Here is an 18,904-nt window from a genome sequence, read left to right as displayed (position 1 = left end):
TAACAGATATGGAGAACTGGTGATCTTTGAATTACTTAGTCCTGAAGGGAAAAAGAAAAACATTCTGTACGATCTACAGGGACTCCAGTGGTGGGCTACAAAGATGATGAGGGGCCTAGAGCACCTTTCTTAAGAAGAGAGAATGAGAGCCGGGTCTGTTCAGCCTAGAAAAGAGAAGGCTGAGAGGGGATCTCAATGTTTATAAATATCTCAAGGGTGGATGTCAAGAGGATGCGACCAGACTCCTTTCAGTGGTTCCCAACAATAGGATGAGAAGCAACGGGCACAGACTGAAGCACAGGAGGTTCCATCTCAACATGAGGAGAAACTTCTTTACTGTGAGGGTGTCACAGCACTGGAACAGGCTGCCCAGAGAGGCTGTGGAGTCTCCTTCTCTGGAGACATTCAAAACCCACCTGGACACATTCCAGTGAGATCTGCTCTGGATGAACCTGCTTTAGCAGGTGGGTTGGACTAGATCATCTCCAGAGGTCCCTTCTAACCCCAACATTTTGTGATTCTTTGATACAGTCTTTCAATTCAATGCACAAAAATGTCCTAGGAGTTACAGTAATTTCCATTAATTCTCCATCTATATTCTACTAACAATATTTGTGATTAATAATAGTAAAAATAAGTGATTAAACAGCAATATAATGGGATTTTATACATTCAGAAGATCTTTGGCTAAAGCTGTCTCTACTTTCCTTATGCCCCAAAGTAAGTTTCAGAAAGTAAATCTGCTAAAAATGACAGTTACTCAAAAACTAGCTATTGTAGAAAAAAAGAAAGAAGAAATCACTATTAAAAATGGAGGCCAACCCACCAAAGCTTGGATAAAGTTAAAATGGTAAGTTTAGTGAGTTCTACAATGTAAGAGGTATCAAAAGTTAAAAAATACTTCTTATACCTTACTTTTAAAAGCTTACTCAGCATGAACATAGCCCATTACTTTACACCTTACCTGAATGCAGTTTTTCAAATTGTCTTTCGTTGGCTTTTCTTCTGCAAGTTTTGTGGCAAATTTCAGACCTCTCCCATACATTTTATTTACCAATGCGTGCTTATAGGCAAAAGTCAAAACCTACAATGCAAAAAACAAAAAGAAATTAAGTATTTTAATATTTTAATCTTACCAGGCTTAACAAGTAACAGCAGATTCTGTTCAGGTAGCACAAGTGATTTAAACAAAGCCAAACATTTACACAAGATAGCTTGCATTTTTCTTTGCAGTAAAACAGATGATTCACAGTAGAAGTTGTGAACGTGAAGTTGCTAGAGACTATTTCTGACTTCATGAACATATATAACTTCAGAACATCTCATGTAACACAGATGTTACTATTCTGATTTTTTTATTCACTACATTTCTAGCTTCTTTGGATTTTCATTCTCTAGAGGCAACTGTATAGTACATATTAAAAATAAGATTAAAAAAAAAAAAAACCAACAAGAACATGGCAGGTATATTTTTTTGACCCATAGAAACAAAGACTCAATTGAGAGTTTTGATTCCTAGGAAGTCACAAACTTACTGCAGAAACAAGTATGAATGTACATAGTAAGTGAGACATTTCTATATATACACACACACAGACAAATGAACTTAAGTACAAACAAGCAATGAAGACAGGTAAGCATGAAGACAAGACACAGGTTTTGGGTCAGTTCCTCACTATTGGCAATTGATTAAGAAGTGATTATAAAAAAAGCTTCCTCTTGATAACACTAATTCTAAAGAGACAGCTTACAATACTTGTCAATGCTATAACTAACATGCACATATTAATGTGTCTACTTATGTGCTAATGTAAAATAAATCAGGTTCTTAACACCTAAACACTGACAGCATTCAGGGTGTTGCAATATAGTTCATACCATTTCACCAGTTACAGCACTAAGAATTAGTGCAATTAAGACATTGTTTCAAATATTCCCCTTCAAACACTCATAGCAAATACATTTTTAAAACAAATTTTCACTCAAGTTCCTGAATATGGTAGTGTTCCTGTTGTTGGCAAAGTTTATGAAACCTCATATTAGAGTTTGCTACTCATTTTCCTTCACTCACTACAATATTTTTCCTTTCCTCTTGCTCCTCCAACAAAAGTTAAATTTTCCCACTCTACACTTAAAATATCTCATTAAGAAAAGATAAAAACACTTCAAGGATGTTCAGAAATAAATATTTTGCATTACAGCAAAAAAAAAAAAAAAAGTAAATATTTCTTAAGAATATAAACACTAAGGAATCTGAGTTCCCAGTCCTGCAAGTACTGAAGAACTTGCCTAATTTTTGCTGCCTGAATGCTTCCATTGAATATTAATCACATGCACAGGTCTTTGCATGATCGTACTTTAAAGACTGAGCTAAGAAATAATAAGCTTAATTATTTAGCAAGTAAAGGTATAATTTTGAAGCTCTAAAGTATTGCCAAGCACTCAAGAGTTGCTCATTCTTCTTCTGTCTTCAAGTATATGTATTTTGTTCTGTTCAAGTATTTACTTAAGCTGCTGTAGTTTAAAACACATACATATACGCAACAATGAGCATACAGCACCACTCACACACAGATTTTCCAAATATTGCTATTGGAAAAATACTTTGCATGCTGCATTCTCTATCCAATTATTTTGGATATTTTCCTGAAGCAAAACACATTAGCAAACACTTTGGAATAACTGCTCAGTGGATCCATTAGCAGATTTAGTTCGTTAAACTAAACTTAAAAAAAAATCCCTTCTGCAAATGATGATAGAACCACAAAACAAAACAAAACCAAACAAAAAATAATCAAATGGAAAATGCATTGGAGCTCTCAGCAAATAACATATTGGAGGCTAACCAGAAATAATGTCACTGCTCTATTAAGAAAGCTCTTACCTGACCCTGTAAGTTTTGAATGGTTATTGAACATCAGTGATAAAGGCAGGAGGAAAGCCACTTGACAGCATTTCTTTCGTAACAGGGCTTCCTAGAGTTTTTGTGGCAAGAAAACAAAGCATTTTACGAAACACCCTTGCTCTGGCCAAATGAAAGTTTGGGTATTTCTAAATGAGAAAAAAGTTCTCTGCTGGACCAAAAGGTTGAAAACAATGCTCCAAGAGCTCTTGATAAAAGACGATAATTTCTGTCTTAGTGTTTGGAAAAAAAACCCAATCAACTATATACAAATAAAACTAATTAACGTTCATTAGCACTTCAGAAGTTAAGAATAATGCATGAGATGCTTTAAAATCAGAACAGGTTTACAAACAAAAAATGTTAGATAAGAAATAATACTTTTAAACTTGTACACATATTGGTCAAATTAAGCCTTATAATTAAAATATTGCAAGCTTTACAAGACCACAGAAGTGAAGACTATGATTCCTGCATATGAGTAAACAAAAAGTAAACTGGAGGGCTATTAAGATGTAACAGAGAAAACCACTGCTATCGTAATGTGTAACAACAGCAAAAAACCAAACTTGTAGCATCTAAAAGCAGTTGCTAGATGAACAAATAGGAATTAATTTCAAGTATTTGATATTGTTTTCATAATATCAATAAATATAATTAAGGCTAGCTTTTACAGAACATGAGATATAGCCCAAAAATTAGCCAAAGAGTGGTGAACGAAGGGTAATAAGGAAAGGCAACACATAGAACTAGGACACTGGGGGGATAAATCACTGTTAGATACTTTATTCCTCAAGCTAATGCCCTGTAATACTAAGTGTGCTAAGATCCAGACCCACGAAAGTGGTTGAATGTCCATCTCCTAATTAACTGCCTGACTTGCCATTGGCTACACGATGCCTATTTAGGACAGTAAATTGCTGAAATGATCCATCCCAAGACATTTGCAGGGCTAAAGTATTTAAAAGCCTGAAAACACTCCTTAAAAAAGAATACTTTTTAAATCCAGCAACATTATACAACCTATTATAATAAAACTTTTCTAGTACACTAACAGTTATCTATGAAAACAGACTTTTATAATCAGTTAGTTCATTATTTAAACAGTTGATTAAAATGCATCTACATGCACTACAATACTAGGGTAAGCAATATAATCTATCGATAACACACTCCAACTACTTGCAAGAACACTGAAGTTGTAACGTTTATAATTACCAGCAGGCAATTTTTTTCAGGTTCATAAAAATCTATGGTAATAAACTAAAGTTTCTTAGCTATGTTTGTTGACTCTGCTCTGTTAACCGGCCTATTACAAATAAAAGTAATATTCATATTAAAAAACTGACTATTATTTACAAGAGAGGGAGAGGAGTTAATGGAATCGAGAATCTAGCACCAAGTTTTTGGCAATGAGTGAATACAATCAGCTGGAAGAGACAGCTGCATCTGACAGTGCAGGCAGCAAAATGAAAAACAATCCATGCTAAAGATGTTTAGAAGGCAAGATGGAAAGGTCTGGGGCTTTATTTGTTCTTAAACTTATTTTTAAATGTGACTTTTTGCTCATCCCCAACAGCTAATTTAAAGGTTGAGGGGCATTAAATTCTAGAGATGAGTCATTACCAGTAACAATCAGGCAACATCATACTACTCTCCTGTAGCTGTTTTGTTTCAAACTGGGGCTTTTGGCCTACAAATTTTAAAGCTATGTTCTAAGTAAAATAAAAATTGCATAACTTATATTCCATTACTAAAACCCCTATGTTAGCATAACTAAAAAATACTTCCTGTCTCAACTGGAGTTTATTTGAAACGCTTTTGTGTACACAGGGGACATAAATATTTTCTTTCACGTTTCATTTAAAATAAATCTTCAGTTATCAAAAGCACTTACTATCAAAACTCAGTACCAGCTTCCCTATGTACTTGCCACAATATGGGGACAGGGATGATACTTCAATGGAAAACAGGCAGTTCAAAGGCACTAACAAATGCCATGTGGCAATGCCCTGGAGAGAGGTGAAACAAGCAATAGTACTTGGTTTACTAGAGGGTGAGCAGAAACAATCAGGAACATCATCACTTTTCTGTGTATCTTTAAAAACGACATAGAACACGGTCTGTTTTCAGAATTTCACTTAGAATTTTAATTACTGACATCAGGATGAGCTTTGACTTACAGAAAGCTTAGAAGTAAAAACACTTAGAGCAATGTTCCACCTAAAGCCATATTGGCACTTGAATGATCAGTGCAATATGCAAGTGCCTTATTTCCTTTCTTTCTCACCCAGTTGTTCCATCTTTTGTGTGCCAATGCCAAAAAGGCATGACCACGTACAGGAAGAACTCCACCTTTTTGTTTCCAGCAGCATGCTTTAGAATAAGCTGGCTGCCTCGTGAGGACTCTCATTTAAAGGACGTTCACTCAAGGTCTATCCTGGATCCTACATCACTACTCCACTCTACCCTTACACCTTCAAAATCTCTTAAATTTCCCAAAAGGAAATGAGTTAAGCAAAGTTAGGAGATAGAGCCAAGTCACAACACTTCATTTTATCAGTCTGGTCTGAGCCAGTCCAGAGTAGCATCATAGAAAGGCTGTTAAAGCCATAACTACTTCTTTTCTACAAAAGTGAATTTTGCTAAGCACAAGTCAGCTGGACTGAAGAACAGAATCAACGCTTTTGCCCTCAGCCTAGCAAAAATACTTGTTTTTTTAAACAGAATCTGTGTTGAAGTCTTAAACGCTACTCTACAAAATTAACTCCTCAACATTCTTTCTAAACTCCCCGTCTCAAAGGAAGCACGCTACACAGACCGTACAGCTCCGCTTAAACATCAAAACTCCAAATTTTCCTCTACCAGTCTGCAAAATCAAATTATTTGCACTAAGCTGTTCATTTTGGTTTTAAAATAACCAAATACTCCACAAGTATAACAATATATTGCATGCAATACTGAGGCAGAGATGTATACAAGTGTTTTTTCCAAATAAACGGAAGCAGCTGTGAAGGAAGACGACCAAAGACGACTACAGATACTTAAAACATTCTATTGGCCCATCTCTAGGGCAAAAGAGACTTATTTTTATTCAAATAGGAAGCTGAGAGAGCTTTAAGCACAATTCTACTTACAAAACCTGTCTGCCATTAAAAATAAAAATTAATGAATACTGATCACACAGCTTGAACATAAAATGCAGTTTGGCAGAGATGGGTGGCATGAAGGAACTGTAAAGTATTAAGTTAATTTTTGAAGAAAAGTTACAGCCCATGACACACATGTACAGCTATTATCACAGTTTACAACAAAGACAGAAAGAATATAACTGTAATTAATTTTTTTTTTTAGGCTTTTTTGTGTCAGGCCATATCATAATTATGTGGTCTAAGTCATGAATAGCGATCCTTAAAAAAGCTAAATAACGCATTATTAGATAATCGTAATATGTTTTAAGACTTTCAATGACCAAAGAACATTCCATCATTGGCAAGAAACTGTAGTGCTAACAGTTGAAACAACTATTCTGAACAGTGTAATTGGTAACTACAGCCAGTTCATAAGAAACTACCGGATGGGCATGACACCTGTCAGGAAAGGAAATGAAAGAATATGAACAGCTGCAAGCATGAAACTTCTAGGAAGGAATAAAGGAAAAACAAAAAAGTTTTTATCTCAACTGAAAATAACTCCCTTCACCCTAGCCCTAATCCTTTTCTCCAAATCTGTTATCATGGAAAAATCATTAGAGTGCTCTACTACCTCCTTTCAAAGCAAAATTCTCAATCCCAACAAGGCCCAAATCACATCATTCTCACTCCTCATTGCTTTCAAAGAGTTTCTAGAAAAATAAAACCTCAAAGTATAAAAGTGAGCAATTAAAAGTCTCAGTTCCAATAATCATATGAAAGCTTTAAGTAGCAGCATGTATTTCTTCCCCTTCAAACTTATTGTGTTGTTGTTGTTAACCTCATCTATAGGTACTGCTGCGATTAGAATTACTGAACAGTACTACTGGAGAGATGAGGGAATACATCCATCATGTGAATACATCCATCATGTGATGTTTAAACACACTAAATTGATAGCCAGCAAAAGTAAAACTACATCATTAGTGACTGTTGTGGTTTAACTTGGCGGGCAGCTACACACCACACAGCTGTCCGCTCACTCCCCCCACCGTGGGATGGGGAAGAGGATCAGAAAAAAGCTAAAACTTGTGGGTTGAGATAAAGACACCTTAAGAGGACACAAGAGGAAGGGAAAAATAATAATAATGATGAAAGAATACACAAAACAAGTAATGCACAACGCAATTACTCACCACCTGGTGATCGATGGCCAACCTGTCCCCAAGCAGCAGCTCCCCAACCAACTTTCCCCCTAGTGTACATACTGAGCATAACGTCATATGGTATGTATCTTTTTGGTCAGTTGGGGTCAGCTTCCCAACTTCTCTGTACTCCCAGCTCCCTCACTGGCAGGGCAATATGAGAAGCTGAAAAGTCCCTGACTTAGTGAAGCACTGATCAGCAACAACTAAAACATCAGAGTGTTATCAGTATTCTCATCCTAAATCTAAAACAAAGCACTATACAGCTACTAGGAAGAAAGTTAGCTCTATCCCAGCCAAAACCAGGACACTGGCCAACATTCATGCACCTGGATCACAGAAAGCATGAAGAAAACCACCCCAGAAACTAGCGAGCTACATAAATTATTTGCCAAGCAGTCATCGAATCACAAAATTGTTGAACATAGAAGGGAGCTCCAACGACTGTCTAGTTCAATGCCCTTGCTCAAAGCAGGACCATGTATAGCAGGTTGACCTATACTGTCAACTGTGTCTAATCAGGTTTTGACCGCCTCCAAGTACTGAGACTTCACTCACCTTTCCAGGCAACCCATTACAGTATTTGATCATCCTCACAGTAAAAACTGTCATTATCTCAACGCACAAGCTGCCTCACTTTTATGTTTCAAATTCTCTTCTCCATCTCACTGCAGGGGAATAAGTAAGTGGCTGCGTAGGGCTCACGATAGTCAATCAAGTTTAGATTTCAATTTGACTAGTAAAATCAAGAGGGAAAAGCAGACAAACATGCTGCAAAATGCGATGGAAGTAATTTCCATATGAAGTGCTACAAACATCTAAAAAGTTTTGCTGGCCTGTCAGTACCAATTTAACCACACAGAAGCATCAATTTTCAGAGCAAGACTCGAGTATGCTGTGGTTAAGGCAGTCAAAAAGACAGGTTCAATCTGTGCAATTCAAATCACAGTTACTCATTCCATGCCCAGAGTACACAGCTCAAGAGTGCTAGGAATCAATATCTGCCTTGAAAAAAAAGATTCCTGTAACTAAGAGTGATAAACTCCCAACAAGATATCTATATTGACACTTCCTCCACTGAAAATATTACTAACAGCTTAAAGGGAAGTAAACTAGGGATCACTACACTGGAACAGAGTACTGTACTTTCAAATATACAGCAATAAAATCTTGTGCCAGACAACCTGATTAAAGCACAAAATCTGCTACCACAGGATATTATCATCAGTAACAGATTAGAATAGGAATGCTGAAAAGATGTATGTGTACGTTAAACTGAAGGTAACCACCATCAGCCTTCTTGTTCAGGCTTCTAGCTAAGGCACCAGTTGTTACAAGGCAGATTATTTACTGTCAAGGAAATTAAGCAATTTAGTTACAAAAGAAAAATTTTGAAATTAACAATCTGAAGTGCTCTGGCAATTTAACTTAATTATAAACAAATACATTGGTCACTTAATCTTTCAGTAAAACACTGTCATATGCAAGAGCTAAATACAGCAACTAATTAATATACTCAGTACCTCAACAGTTAAACATGTGAAGTCATAAACTCCGTAAATTCCAAGCTATTTAACTAATCACCTACTACGGATTTTTGTTTTCCTTTCAGAATAGCTGTCTTGGATGAAGCAGAAAACACTTAAATCTCAGGATTAGGAAACTGAAATGACAGGGAAATCTGTGCTAATAAAATATGTAATTATTTCTGAGGTTTTCTTCCTTTACCTCTACAGACATTACTGACAACAAAACACAAAACTTCTCTTGTCCGTAGTGCAGAAGAGGCTACAGAACGCAGGACTGAAAAGAGTAGGTACCCTGCATACTTCTGTGTACAGCTAGAACAGTGCAGAGGTTAATCAAAAATATTCCCTGAAAGGTACAGAAAGAAGCAATTCAATAAAGCAAGCAGCTTTTTCATGGAAATCTGGTACTGTTCTATACCCTTCCCTTAACCTCTACATTCACATGTCCAGAGATGGCCTTACCATGGATTTGACAGGCTTGGCAAAAACTCTGTGGAAAAAGGTTGTTAAGGGAGGACAACATATGGGGACAGCATGAAAAAGTAGAAGGGAGGGATGCATGAGGCTGTGCACACAAAGGCAGTGCATAATTCCAGGAGAAACCATAAAAAAAATCCATCATGCAAAAGACAAAAAAAATCTGCTCTGCTCTCTTACCTTGCTGTCAAAAAGATCGGTCCATTTTGTTGTTTCCCAGAATGTCTCTGTCAAAGCCTCTGAGCAGCTTTCGTGATCCTCATCTTTGCCTTCTGCATCACTGGAAGCAGCCCCTTGTTGGGCCTGCAGATGAAGAAGTTGGTCAGCTAGTGCGCTTCCTTTTCGACAAAGTGCATCCACTAAAGTAGTCTTCTGTTTTTCCATTTCACTATATTTAAAAAAAAAAAAAAAAAAGCATTGAAAAAATATTAAGGACTTTTTGCAGATACCTCATTAAGAACAGAATCAGTGCTGTACTGAGATTAAGCTAAAAGCTTTACAGCAGTTAGGACACACAAAATGAAAATAAGCACCAAGATAACTTTAAAAGCATGGCTATTTACTACAAATTAAACTAATTGTAAAAAATGATGTAGAGAGACTATGTATTAAACAACCTCAACCATTCTTCTAAGTCTGAAATGCCTTTGGTGTCTTAAGGCAAGGGCAACTCGGGATTCTAAAACTGAATAAGGCAGCATCTGGAAAAATAGCTTTACAGTTCTTGGAGTCAAATCTACTACTACTGTAAGCAGGTACAATTCTGTTGACTTCAAAGAAATTGCACTCATTTAAAACACCACTGAATTTGGTGTTCAATTCCAGATGTTAGATTCAATCACATGACCTAATGGGTCAACTTATCAAGAAATGTTTAGAATGAAGTTCATTTATGTCATAGCTTTGCTTTTATATCAGCGATTCTAGAATTATATGCAAATATTCAGGATAGGTACAACAGACAGACTAATCTTACAATTGAAATCTGGTATTTTATCTGAAATAATAACAAATATGCCTGTCACCTTTTAAGGGCCTAATCTTAAAATGTGCTGCTCTATTTGTGACTAAAACAGCACCATGCTACACACTGCAAAATCCACCAGTTATTCTTCGGACTAAGGTGTCACCTTTAAAATACTGTATTCCTAGGAATATATATTGGTAATTCAGAGGAAAAATCTAAAACTAAAGAAAAACAAAGGGTCTCAAAAATACTCTGAAGCACAAGGTCTTTCACAAACAAAATCTTTTGTAAGCAGTTAGTTCCAAGTCTGCTGTCAATTTTTTCTTCAAACACAGATCCAAAAGGTTACAAAGTATTAGGAAAAGGCAGGTAGCATTCAAAATACACACCTCTATATCATGATTCTAGTGGTCCCTCTGATAGGAGACTAAGCTTGATAAAAAAACTTAACACCTCATTTTTTGGACACATTTAAATTCTGAAAGCACTCATTAATTTTACTTAATACTTCTAAATAAAAACTTGCAGGATTCAGTGTTCCTGTATTCTGGAGATATAATTAAGTAACTAAATAATGTTGTAATGAAGTTTGAAATTACCTGTGCCCCAAAGAATACAACTTATTAAAAAACATTACAGTCATTCAGTTTCCTATAAGCAGACACAAAGTATGTACATTACAGAAATAGGATGCAAGAAAATTATTTACTGGGTAGGTACTTTTTTATAGTAGTTGCATCAGGCCTGGGATCAGTCTTCATGGCAAAATATACTGCTAACGCTGTCTGATCAATATGAGAGATTACAGTATTTGCAGCTTCAACAATTTCATCAAGTCTTTTCATTCGTTCCTAAAAGAAAAATAAAGGTGTTCAGCGCTATGAAATCACAATACTTGATTGTTGATTCTACTGACACTAGGATAAATGGGAAGGTAAGCAGAAATAACACAATTCAACATGTCCTCTTCTCTGCTTTCTCCAATTTTTGATTCAAAAAAACTGAAAGTCTGTGTTATCAAGATTTCCCAAATAGGTAGTCCATTGCATTGAAAACAAACTAAAACATGAGGTGGGTATACGCAAAATGCAGAGTTTACAGAAAGAAAAAACCATTTCAGAAAAATAAAAATCCTCTTAAATAAAAGTAGCAGTTATTAATTTCAGAAATAAATATAAAATCAGAATGAAATTAAACAAAAATATTCAAACTACTGACTATCTAAAAAGCTGTTTATCTTCAAGATGAACAAAAAAGCAGATATATATATAAACTTTTCTGTTCACAGCTCCAATTCTTGAGGACAATGATAGATGGTAGATTTATCCATGTCATTTCAAGAGGTTACTGTCCTCAGTTGTCTGAGCAATTGTGGTAGAAGAAACTACCAACCCAGCAGAGGAGTAGAATGGGATGTGTGCTTGCCTTGACAAAAACTATTTAGAATAACATTGTTGTAGCCTAAACCAGTCAGGAAAAATACAATGTGTTTACCTTAACAATAAGTAAATTATAAGCAAACATACTATAGGCAGGCATATTTTCATTCTGCTGTGGGATTAAGTAAATCACAGTCAGTCAGGAAGGCAGCTGTCAGTCTAGTTAGGAATTTCTGCTTTACAGGACTGAGTACAGCTATGGCACTCACTTCAAGACCAAATATGCATGAAGAAAGATTTAGTTGTTTATGTTACAGGGATGTATTTAGACAAAGATGTACTAAGACAAATCAAGTTCTGGAGTGTTAAATCACCTTTTCAGAATCCAGCTGATGAAGTCTTGCAACATACAATGGAAGATGATTAGGAAACGCTTCTTTCAACTCATTATACATGTCACTGGTATCCAGCCTAGAAGAGAAGAGGACATAGCATGAAAGTACAGATTCTGGATTTTTTTCTGTACAGATGCTTTAAGCTTGTGTAGTCATGACAGCAGACATACTTGGTCATCCACTGTATTTTCAGATCTCTTAAAGCTTCAGCAAATTCTTCTTTCACATCTTTTTCCTTTTCCTGTTCTCTTTCTTTCTCTTTGCTGCCATTTTTACTCTTTGCTGGTGATGGTATCAAATGATAGTGAACCGTAAGGACATCCTGGAGATGGGAAAAGAGACACGTACTGAGAGGAATACAGTACACTTTTTGCTGCTGCTACACAAAAGCTAAATCATAGCAAACAACTACTCTGAGTTGCAACTATACATATCCTAAGTAAAGATTCTGAGAGTAAATGTATTAGTTATTAGGAATTCAGGAAATGCTTTACCTTTTTATTTCAAGCAATGCAAAAATGTAAATATTCAAACAGCACACTGGGTGTAAGACAAGAAAGCCTAAAATTTGGCAAGTTTGACATTTTTGTATTCATAAAATTCTACATGACATTAGTTGGGGAATCAGAAGGTTGGGGTTGGTTTGTTCATTTACAGAAAACCAAACAACTTGGTTAAAAGGCAAAGGAAAAAAATCAGTTAGAGATCCTAGCCTACAAATCTGGCAATAAACAAATGAATAAATATGACTGAATTATAAAAAGTAATACAATATTAGCATAAACATGAACCATACCACAGAATACAAAACTTTATTCCTCTCAAGACAATACTTCTTCCATGTACCTACTGAATCAGTTGATGCATACACAGACAACTGTTTTCCATTCTGCTGCTACAGACTTTCCAATTTCACCTCTATCTGTGCTCAAATTAAGGAGACACAAAATGGTTTGGGTTGGAAGAGGCCTTAAAGATCATCTAGTTCCAATCCCCCTGCCATGGGCAGATACGGCTTTCACTAGATCGGGTTGCTCAAAGCCCCATCCAATCTGGCCTGGAACACTCCCAGGGATGGGGCATCCACAGCTGCTCTGGGCAGCCTGTTCCAGTGCCTCACCACTCCCGCGGTGAAGAATTTCATCCTTATGTCTACTCTAAGTCTACCCTTTTTCCATTTTTCCCCTTATCCTATCACAACATACACTTGCAAGAATTCCCTCACCAGCTTTCCTGTGGACCCCCTTTAGGTACTGGAAGACTGCTAGGAGGTCTCCTCGGAGCCTTCTCTTCTTCAGGCTGAACAACCCCAACGCTCTCAGCCTGTCCTCATAGGAGAGGTGTTCCAACCCTCTAATCATCTTCATGGGCTTCCTCTGGACCCCCTTCAACAAGTCCACATCTCTTCTATAATGAGGGCCCCAGAGCTGGACATAGTACAGCAGGTGGGGTCTCATGAGAGCAGAAAAGAAGGGGACAATCGCCTCCCTTGACCTGCTGGTTATGCTTCTCTTGATGTGGCCCAGGATACAACTGTCTTTCTGGGCTGCAAGCACACACTGCTGGCTCATGCTGAGCTTCTCCTCAGGGCTGCTCCCAATCCTTCTCCACTCAGCCGGTATTTGTGCTTGGGGTTGCCCTGACCCAGGTGCAAGACTCTGAACTTGGCCTTATTAAATCTCAAAAGGTTTGCATGGGCCCACCTCTCCAGGCTGTCAAGGTCCCTCTGGATGACATCCAACACATCAACTGCATGACACAGCTTGGTGTCGTCAGCGAACTTGCTGAAGGTGCACTCAAGTCACACTGTCCATGTTGCTGACAATGACGCTAAACAGTGCCAGTCCCAATATCGACCCCTGCTCAACACCGCTCGTCACTGGTCTCCACTTGGACAACAGGACATGGATCACAACTCTTTGAGTGTGACCATCCAGGCAATTCCTGAGATTTTTTTAATTCCTGCAAGATTTTTTTAAACCCTATATGCCAGCACAAAAATATCCCTACAGTTTGAGTTGAGTTCATGCTACATTAGTCAATAACTACCATCAGAAAAACAGCTACAGCTATTTAAAAGGAAAATCCTTACTGATCTCAGACCATGCTCTGAAGTCTGTTTCCTGAGACGATTTATGTATGAATTTGCAAATAAGCCAACATCAGATTTAAGTCATTGCTTCAAAAACATCACAATTGCTAAGGGAGGCCATTTGGTTGTTTTTGTTCTAGTGCTGCAACTTTTTTATAAAGCCTTTCCCCAAACAGTGGGGGCACATGCCCATTTATTTTACATAGAGGATATTTCACAGAGAAGATCACTTATGCTTAAACCCTCTAAACACCATTACTTTGTGGCAACACTGTGCAAAATACTGTTTTGCATGCTCAGTTGCTGTGGCAATTATATCAAAACACATTTGTGAAAATAAGTTTCCTATAAACTAAGTCAATGTTGCGCAAGATGGAGCTATTTCAGGTTACATCGCGGATAAAAAGGTGACTGTCAGAAATTGCTATGCAAAACCCTGCAGTAACAGACTGCAACACCACACTTCAGAAACTATTCAAGAACACCAATGTCAAACAATTTTATTCAGACTGATAGTTCAAAAAGACCAGCAGCTTGCTATGGGTTACTGAAAACAATACTGGTAAGAAAAATTGACACAAATATTCTCTTAAAACACTTTTTCCACCTACTTAATATGTAGTCACAGATGAACCACAAACTTTACATTTACATATCTTTTTAAGCCCTGTTTCAGATCACTAATCTATATTAAAGTATAGCTTTCACAGGAACTATCCTGCACATGTACATTTCAAGTATGAAAGCCATGACCAGGCAGGAGACTCAAGACTTCAGCAAGATCTAGGCCAGACCATGACAGAACAGGTCATGGAAGCAATGATATGCAGTGGAGGATATGGACATGAGTAACATGGTATGGGGCTGGCTAAGGTAATGCCTAAGATGCCTAAGAAGTTAGTTCAGTAGAACAATCTGAATCAGTAGCTCACAGTGTTTTTTAAAAAGACATCCTCTATCAAAACTGACACTTCCCTAAGAAAGAAACATGCCTTCCTAGAAATATTCTTCCAATATTTCAGGATTTCCTTCTTGTAAGTCCTTTTAGATCTTACTTGGAAGCATGTTTGGAGTTATGTATTTACACGGCCTCTGCATTCTCAAGCCTTGTCTACAAGAGCAGGCTCTACTACCCTAGATTAAGTTTCAAACCAAGTGTAATTATATTATCAAAGTCCCACTTATGTGGATGAACACTTTCATTTAAGAGACAAATTCTATGTAGCTAAACCATCAACAGTAAAATGTCATCTCACCATTCTGCAAGTATTACAAGCTATGACCGTTGAAAGGAAACAATGAGCTTCAGACCTAAGCAGCCTCCTTTTGAAAAAGATCTTACCAAAAAGGAGACACACTCTTCTCTACAGACACCAAACTTATTCAATGGGATAAACACAGTTTAGGTGCTTATCACATTTAATTAAACTATCACAAGATCGTAAGATGGACAGAAGGCTTCCTTCTTTTCTCTATTCTATCTGTAAACACAAGCATTATTCATAAAACTTGGCAACCCCCTAGATACCAGAAGACACTGTCATTGTCATTACAGAAACATTCAACACTAGAGATTAAGGAGAAAAAAGCCAACTCTTCACAATTCAGCATTTTAATCTGCTTTCTTATTCAAATGTAACTCTAACTGTTCCAGAGCGATAGAAGTACTAGAGTAGTGTACTGGATTTGATATTATATATAGCTATAAAAAGACAGAGGGATAGGCAGAGAAAGGCAGAAAGTGAGCATATTATCTATTGAAAAAATTACTAAGGAAACTTTCAAATTAATGAGAAAGCTGCTCTTTGCTTATTTTCCGACAAAATTAAGCAATAATCAAAACTTTGGAAGCATAGGGGGTGCACACTTCAGTCAGTGTACTCTGTGCACAGTTTGATAAGACTCAGTGAGTTTATTTTTAACTAGAACTACAAACCACATAAATAAACAAGCACAATGCCCCCAAAACAGTCACCTCTTAAAAGACTTTAACAGTTAATTTTGTTTAAAGGTTTAAACTTAGATTTTTGTCCAATAGTTCAACATCTGGTATTTTATGTAGAAAAGACATATGAACTATTGCTACTTTAAAGCATTCACAGCAAAAAACTCCTTGAAGGAACACATCCTTGGTCTCATTTTTCATTTAATAAATACCATGCACATCTGCATACACACACACCTGAATGTGCATAAGTAATCTGTATCTACCTTTAGATGCATATGATTTGTGCAAAGTTGCTTATTTTTACAGAAATACTTGTATTTAATTGAAAATGAATTAACGTTATTGAAGTCACCAGCCAGGCTTACAGAAAATTAAATCAGACATGTACTTCATCCTATTTTTGAAGGCCTCCTGATTAAACAGGAATAGAGCCTTAATGCTGAAAGGAAGTCATTGAACACATTTCCTTTTATGTTTGACTTCACAATGGTATTTATTAGTTTTCCACTAGTACTTATCAATATCTGCACAGTGCATTTCTTGCTTCAAATTAGATGGAAGGATAGCAGAGTGGGGAGAAAGATGTAGAAACTTTATATGCCTCTGCTAGTAGTTACATATTGCTGTTCAAAAGCTGCAATATGTATCAACAACAAAAAAATGCATCTAACAGACCAGAAAAAGTCAGTGATCTGTTTTCATTCTGCCTATGTTCAGGATGAAACTTGGAGACAGTGGGGAAAAAAAGAATCTAATTTTAACTGGATTACAAAAGTTAGGTTGTGAAAGAAGGAAGGTACATTGAACCAATTTGTTTTTCACATGGTTGTTTAGCACGTGTCTCCCCATGAGAGACCAATGACACTTCTAAGGGCACATCAGCTTCCCAATCAACAATGGCAGGGCACTCTCTACTTCAGTGGGGATCAGGTCAAAGGAAAAATATCACTGAATTCTGAATTTCATACATATCAGAGGTTCAGTAATCAGAGAGAAAGGTTTTTATTTATTTATGTATTTATTTAAGTCCAAACACACTGAAGACAGGAAGACGTTAAGTAAAAACCCATGCCCTGGTGTCCCAGGTTGAGGGATGTGATCCTTTTCTTCTACTCTGCACTGGTGAGGACACACTTGGAGTTCTGTGTCCAGTTGTGGGCTCCCCACTACAAGAGAGACATGGACATACTGGAGAGAGTCCAGTGAAGGACCACAAAGCTGACAGACTGGAGCATCTCTCCTATAAGGAAAGGCTAAGAAAGCTGGGGTTGTTCAGCCTGGGGAAGGCATTTGGGTGGTAGAGAAGGAGAAGGAATCTCATCAATCTATGTAAATATGTGTAGGGAGGTTGTAAAAAGAAATCCAGAATTTTCAGTGGTGCAGTGTGACAGGACAAGAGGCAACAGCCACCAACGGGAACACAGAAGTTCCCCTCTGGACAACAGGAAGTATTTTTTTGCTGTGGGGGTGACTGAACAATGGCACAGGTTGCCAAGAGAAGTTGTGTAGTCTCCAACCTTGGAGATGCTCAAAAGCCACTTGGATGTGGTTCTGGGAAACCAGCTTTAGGAGGCTTGAGCAGGGGGATTAGACCAGATGACCTCCAGAGCCCCTTCCAGCATCAGCCATTCTGTGATTCTACAAAAAAAGAAGTACTTTCAAACAACCAGAAATGCCCACCATGGATTTCTGGTAGTGTTGGTAGTGTGATGCACATATGTAAGTTCCCTCCCTCATCAACTGATACATATATATATATGTGTGTGTGTGTGTGTGTGTATGTGTGTACATATATATATAAAGCTTTACACAGACTAGTCACCAGTATCAGAGAAAAGAACATATAAAATGTGACTTGTAAATGAACACTCATAATCCCACAACAGGGCCTGGAGTCATCTGTGAAAAATATGAAAAATCTACACACAGTTTTTTTGATTGACTGGGTCACAAAATAAACATGTTTTCCATGCTGGAAAACATCATAAACATATGTAGACTTATGACAGGGCAGTGTAAATATTCAAAACTTGTCAACATGAAAGCCCTCAAGAGTTGCATTCTCAGAAAAATATATTAATTAATGGAGCTCTTACGGACCAATGCTCTGAAATACACTGTATTTTATTTATTTGATCATAGTATGCTGACATCTCTTATGAGGTAGAAATATCAAGAACAACAGTTTTTATTTTGGCTTGAGTGGGGATACTGCTCAGGTATGAACACAAACATGTTCTGAAACCAAAATTTAAAACCAGACCAAGCAGCCTCCTGGATCTGTTTGATAGGTTTTGTTATGCAAACTGAATTATGATTAGAGTTTATTAACTCTCTTGTTAGAAATTCACTACATGAAAACTTTATACCCTATTCATCAGGAAGCCATACATTCACATGGGATTTTAAATCATCTTTCTAAAAGTGATCTGCATACTTTTCAGATGCAGCATGAAAATAAAATTGCAGCAGTGCACATTAAAATCCTTCTTGTATAGCCTAATCACATTCCACACAGTTATTACACCAAGGCCAGAGTAATCAGCAGGCTCAGTTACCAGCTCACTGTTACACAAAATAACAGATTATGGCAATAAACTGTGTTATGGATGATTCTCATGCCTTACTGCTAACAAGAATCGTGACTAATCGTGACTAATTTGCATGCCACTCCTGAACACAGTACCTTGAAAACAAAAGAATGTAAATAGCTTTACAATGTAAAAGCAAAACAAGAAAAGACAGTAGCTTTATAAAGGTAGCCTATTTTTTTTTTTCTTATAAAGACTGTTTCAGCCTCTGACTGCCAGCAGAATATTGTATTACCTAATGTAAGAACGAGAAAGCACAATATTAAAACACTGCTATGTTAAAGTTAC

The 18,904-nt window shown here is 37.0% G+C and overlaps 1 protein-coding gene across 7 annotated transcripts in view; it reads right to left on the bottom strand.

Annotated features, from left to right (window-relative positions):
• Nucleotides 1-18,904, bottom strand: part of TPP2 (tripeptidyl peptidase 2) — a 53,019-nt gene that overhangs the window by 3,109 nt on the left and 31,006 nt on the right. For 3 of the 7 annotated variants that reach the window (XM_065057956.1, XM_065057955.1, XM_065057973.1), the window contains 5 exons: nt 12,156-12,307; nt 11,965-12,061; nt 10,932-11,062; nt 9,425-9,632; nt 965-1,084 (listed from right to left, as the gene is read on the bottom strand). In XM_065057956.1, the coding sequence (XP_064914028.1) occupies nt 965-1,084; nt 9,425-9,632; nt 10,932-11,062; nt 11,965-12,061; nt 12,156-12,307 (708 nt within the window). Of the gene's footprint in view, nt 1-964; nt 1,085-2,884; nt 2,976-9,424; nt 9,633-10,920; nt 11,063-11,964; nt 12,062-12,155; nt 12,308-18,904 lie in introns of all 7 variants that reach the window. The other 4 variants (XR_010471522.1, XR_010471521.1, XR_010471524.1 and 1 more) reach the window with 2 other exon arrangements.

This window comes from Columba livia, chromosome 1 (assembly GCF_036013475.1).
Source record: "Columba livia isolate bColLiv1 breed racing homer chromosome 1, bColLiv1.pat.W.v2, whole genome shotgun sequence".
Taxonomy (NCBI): Eukaryota; Metazoa; Chordata; class Aves; order Columbiformes; family Columbidae; genus Columba; species Columba livia.
The sequence above is the reverse complement of the archived record's forward strand: the minus strand, read 5'-3'. Positions and strand labels throughout refer to the sequence as shown.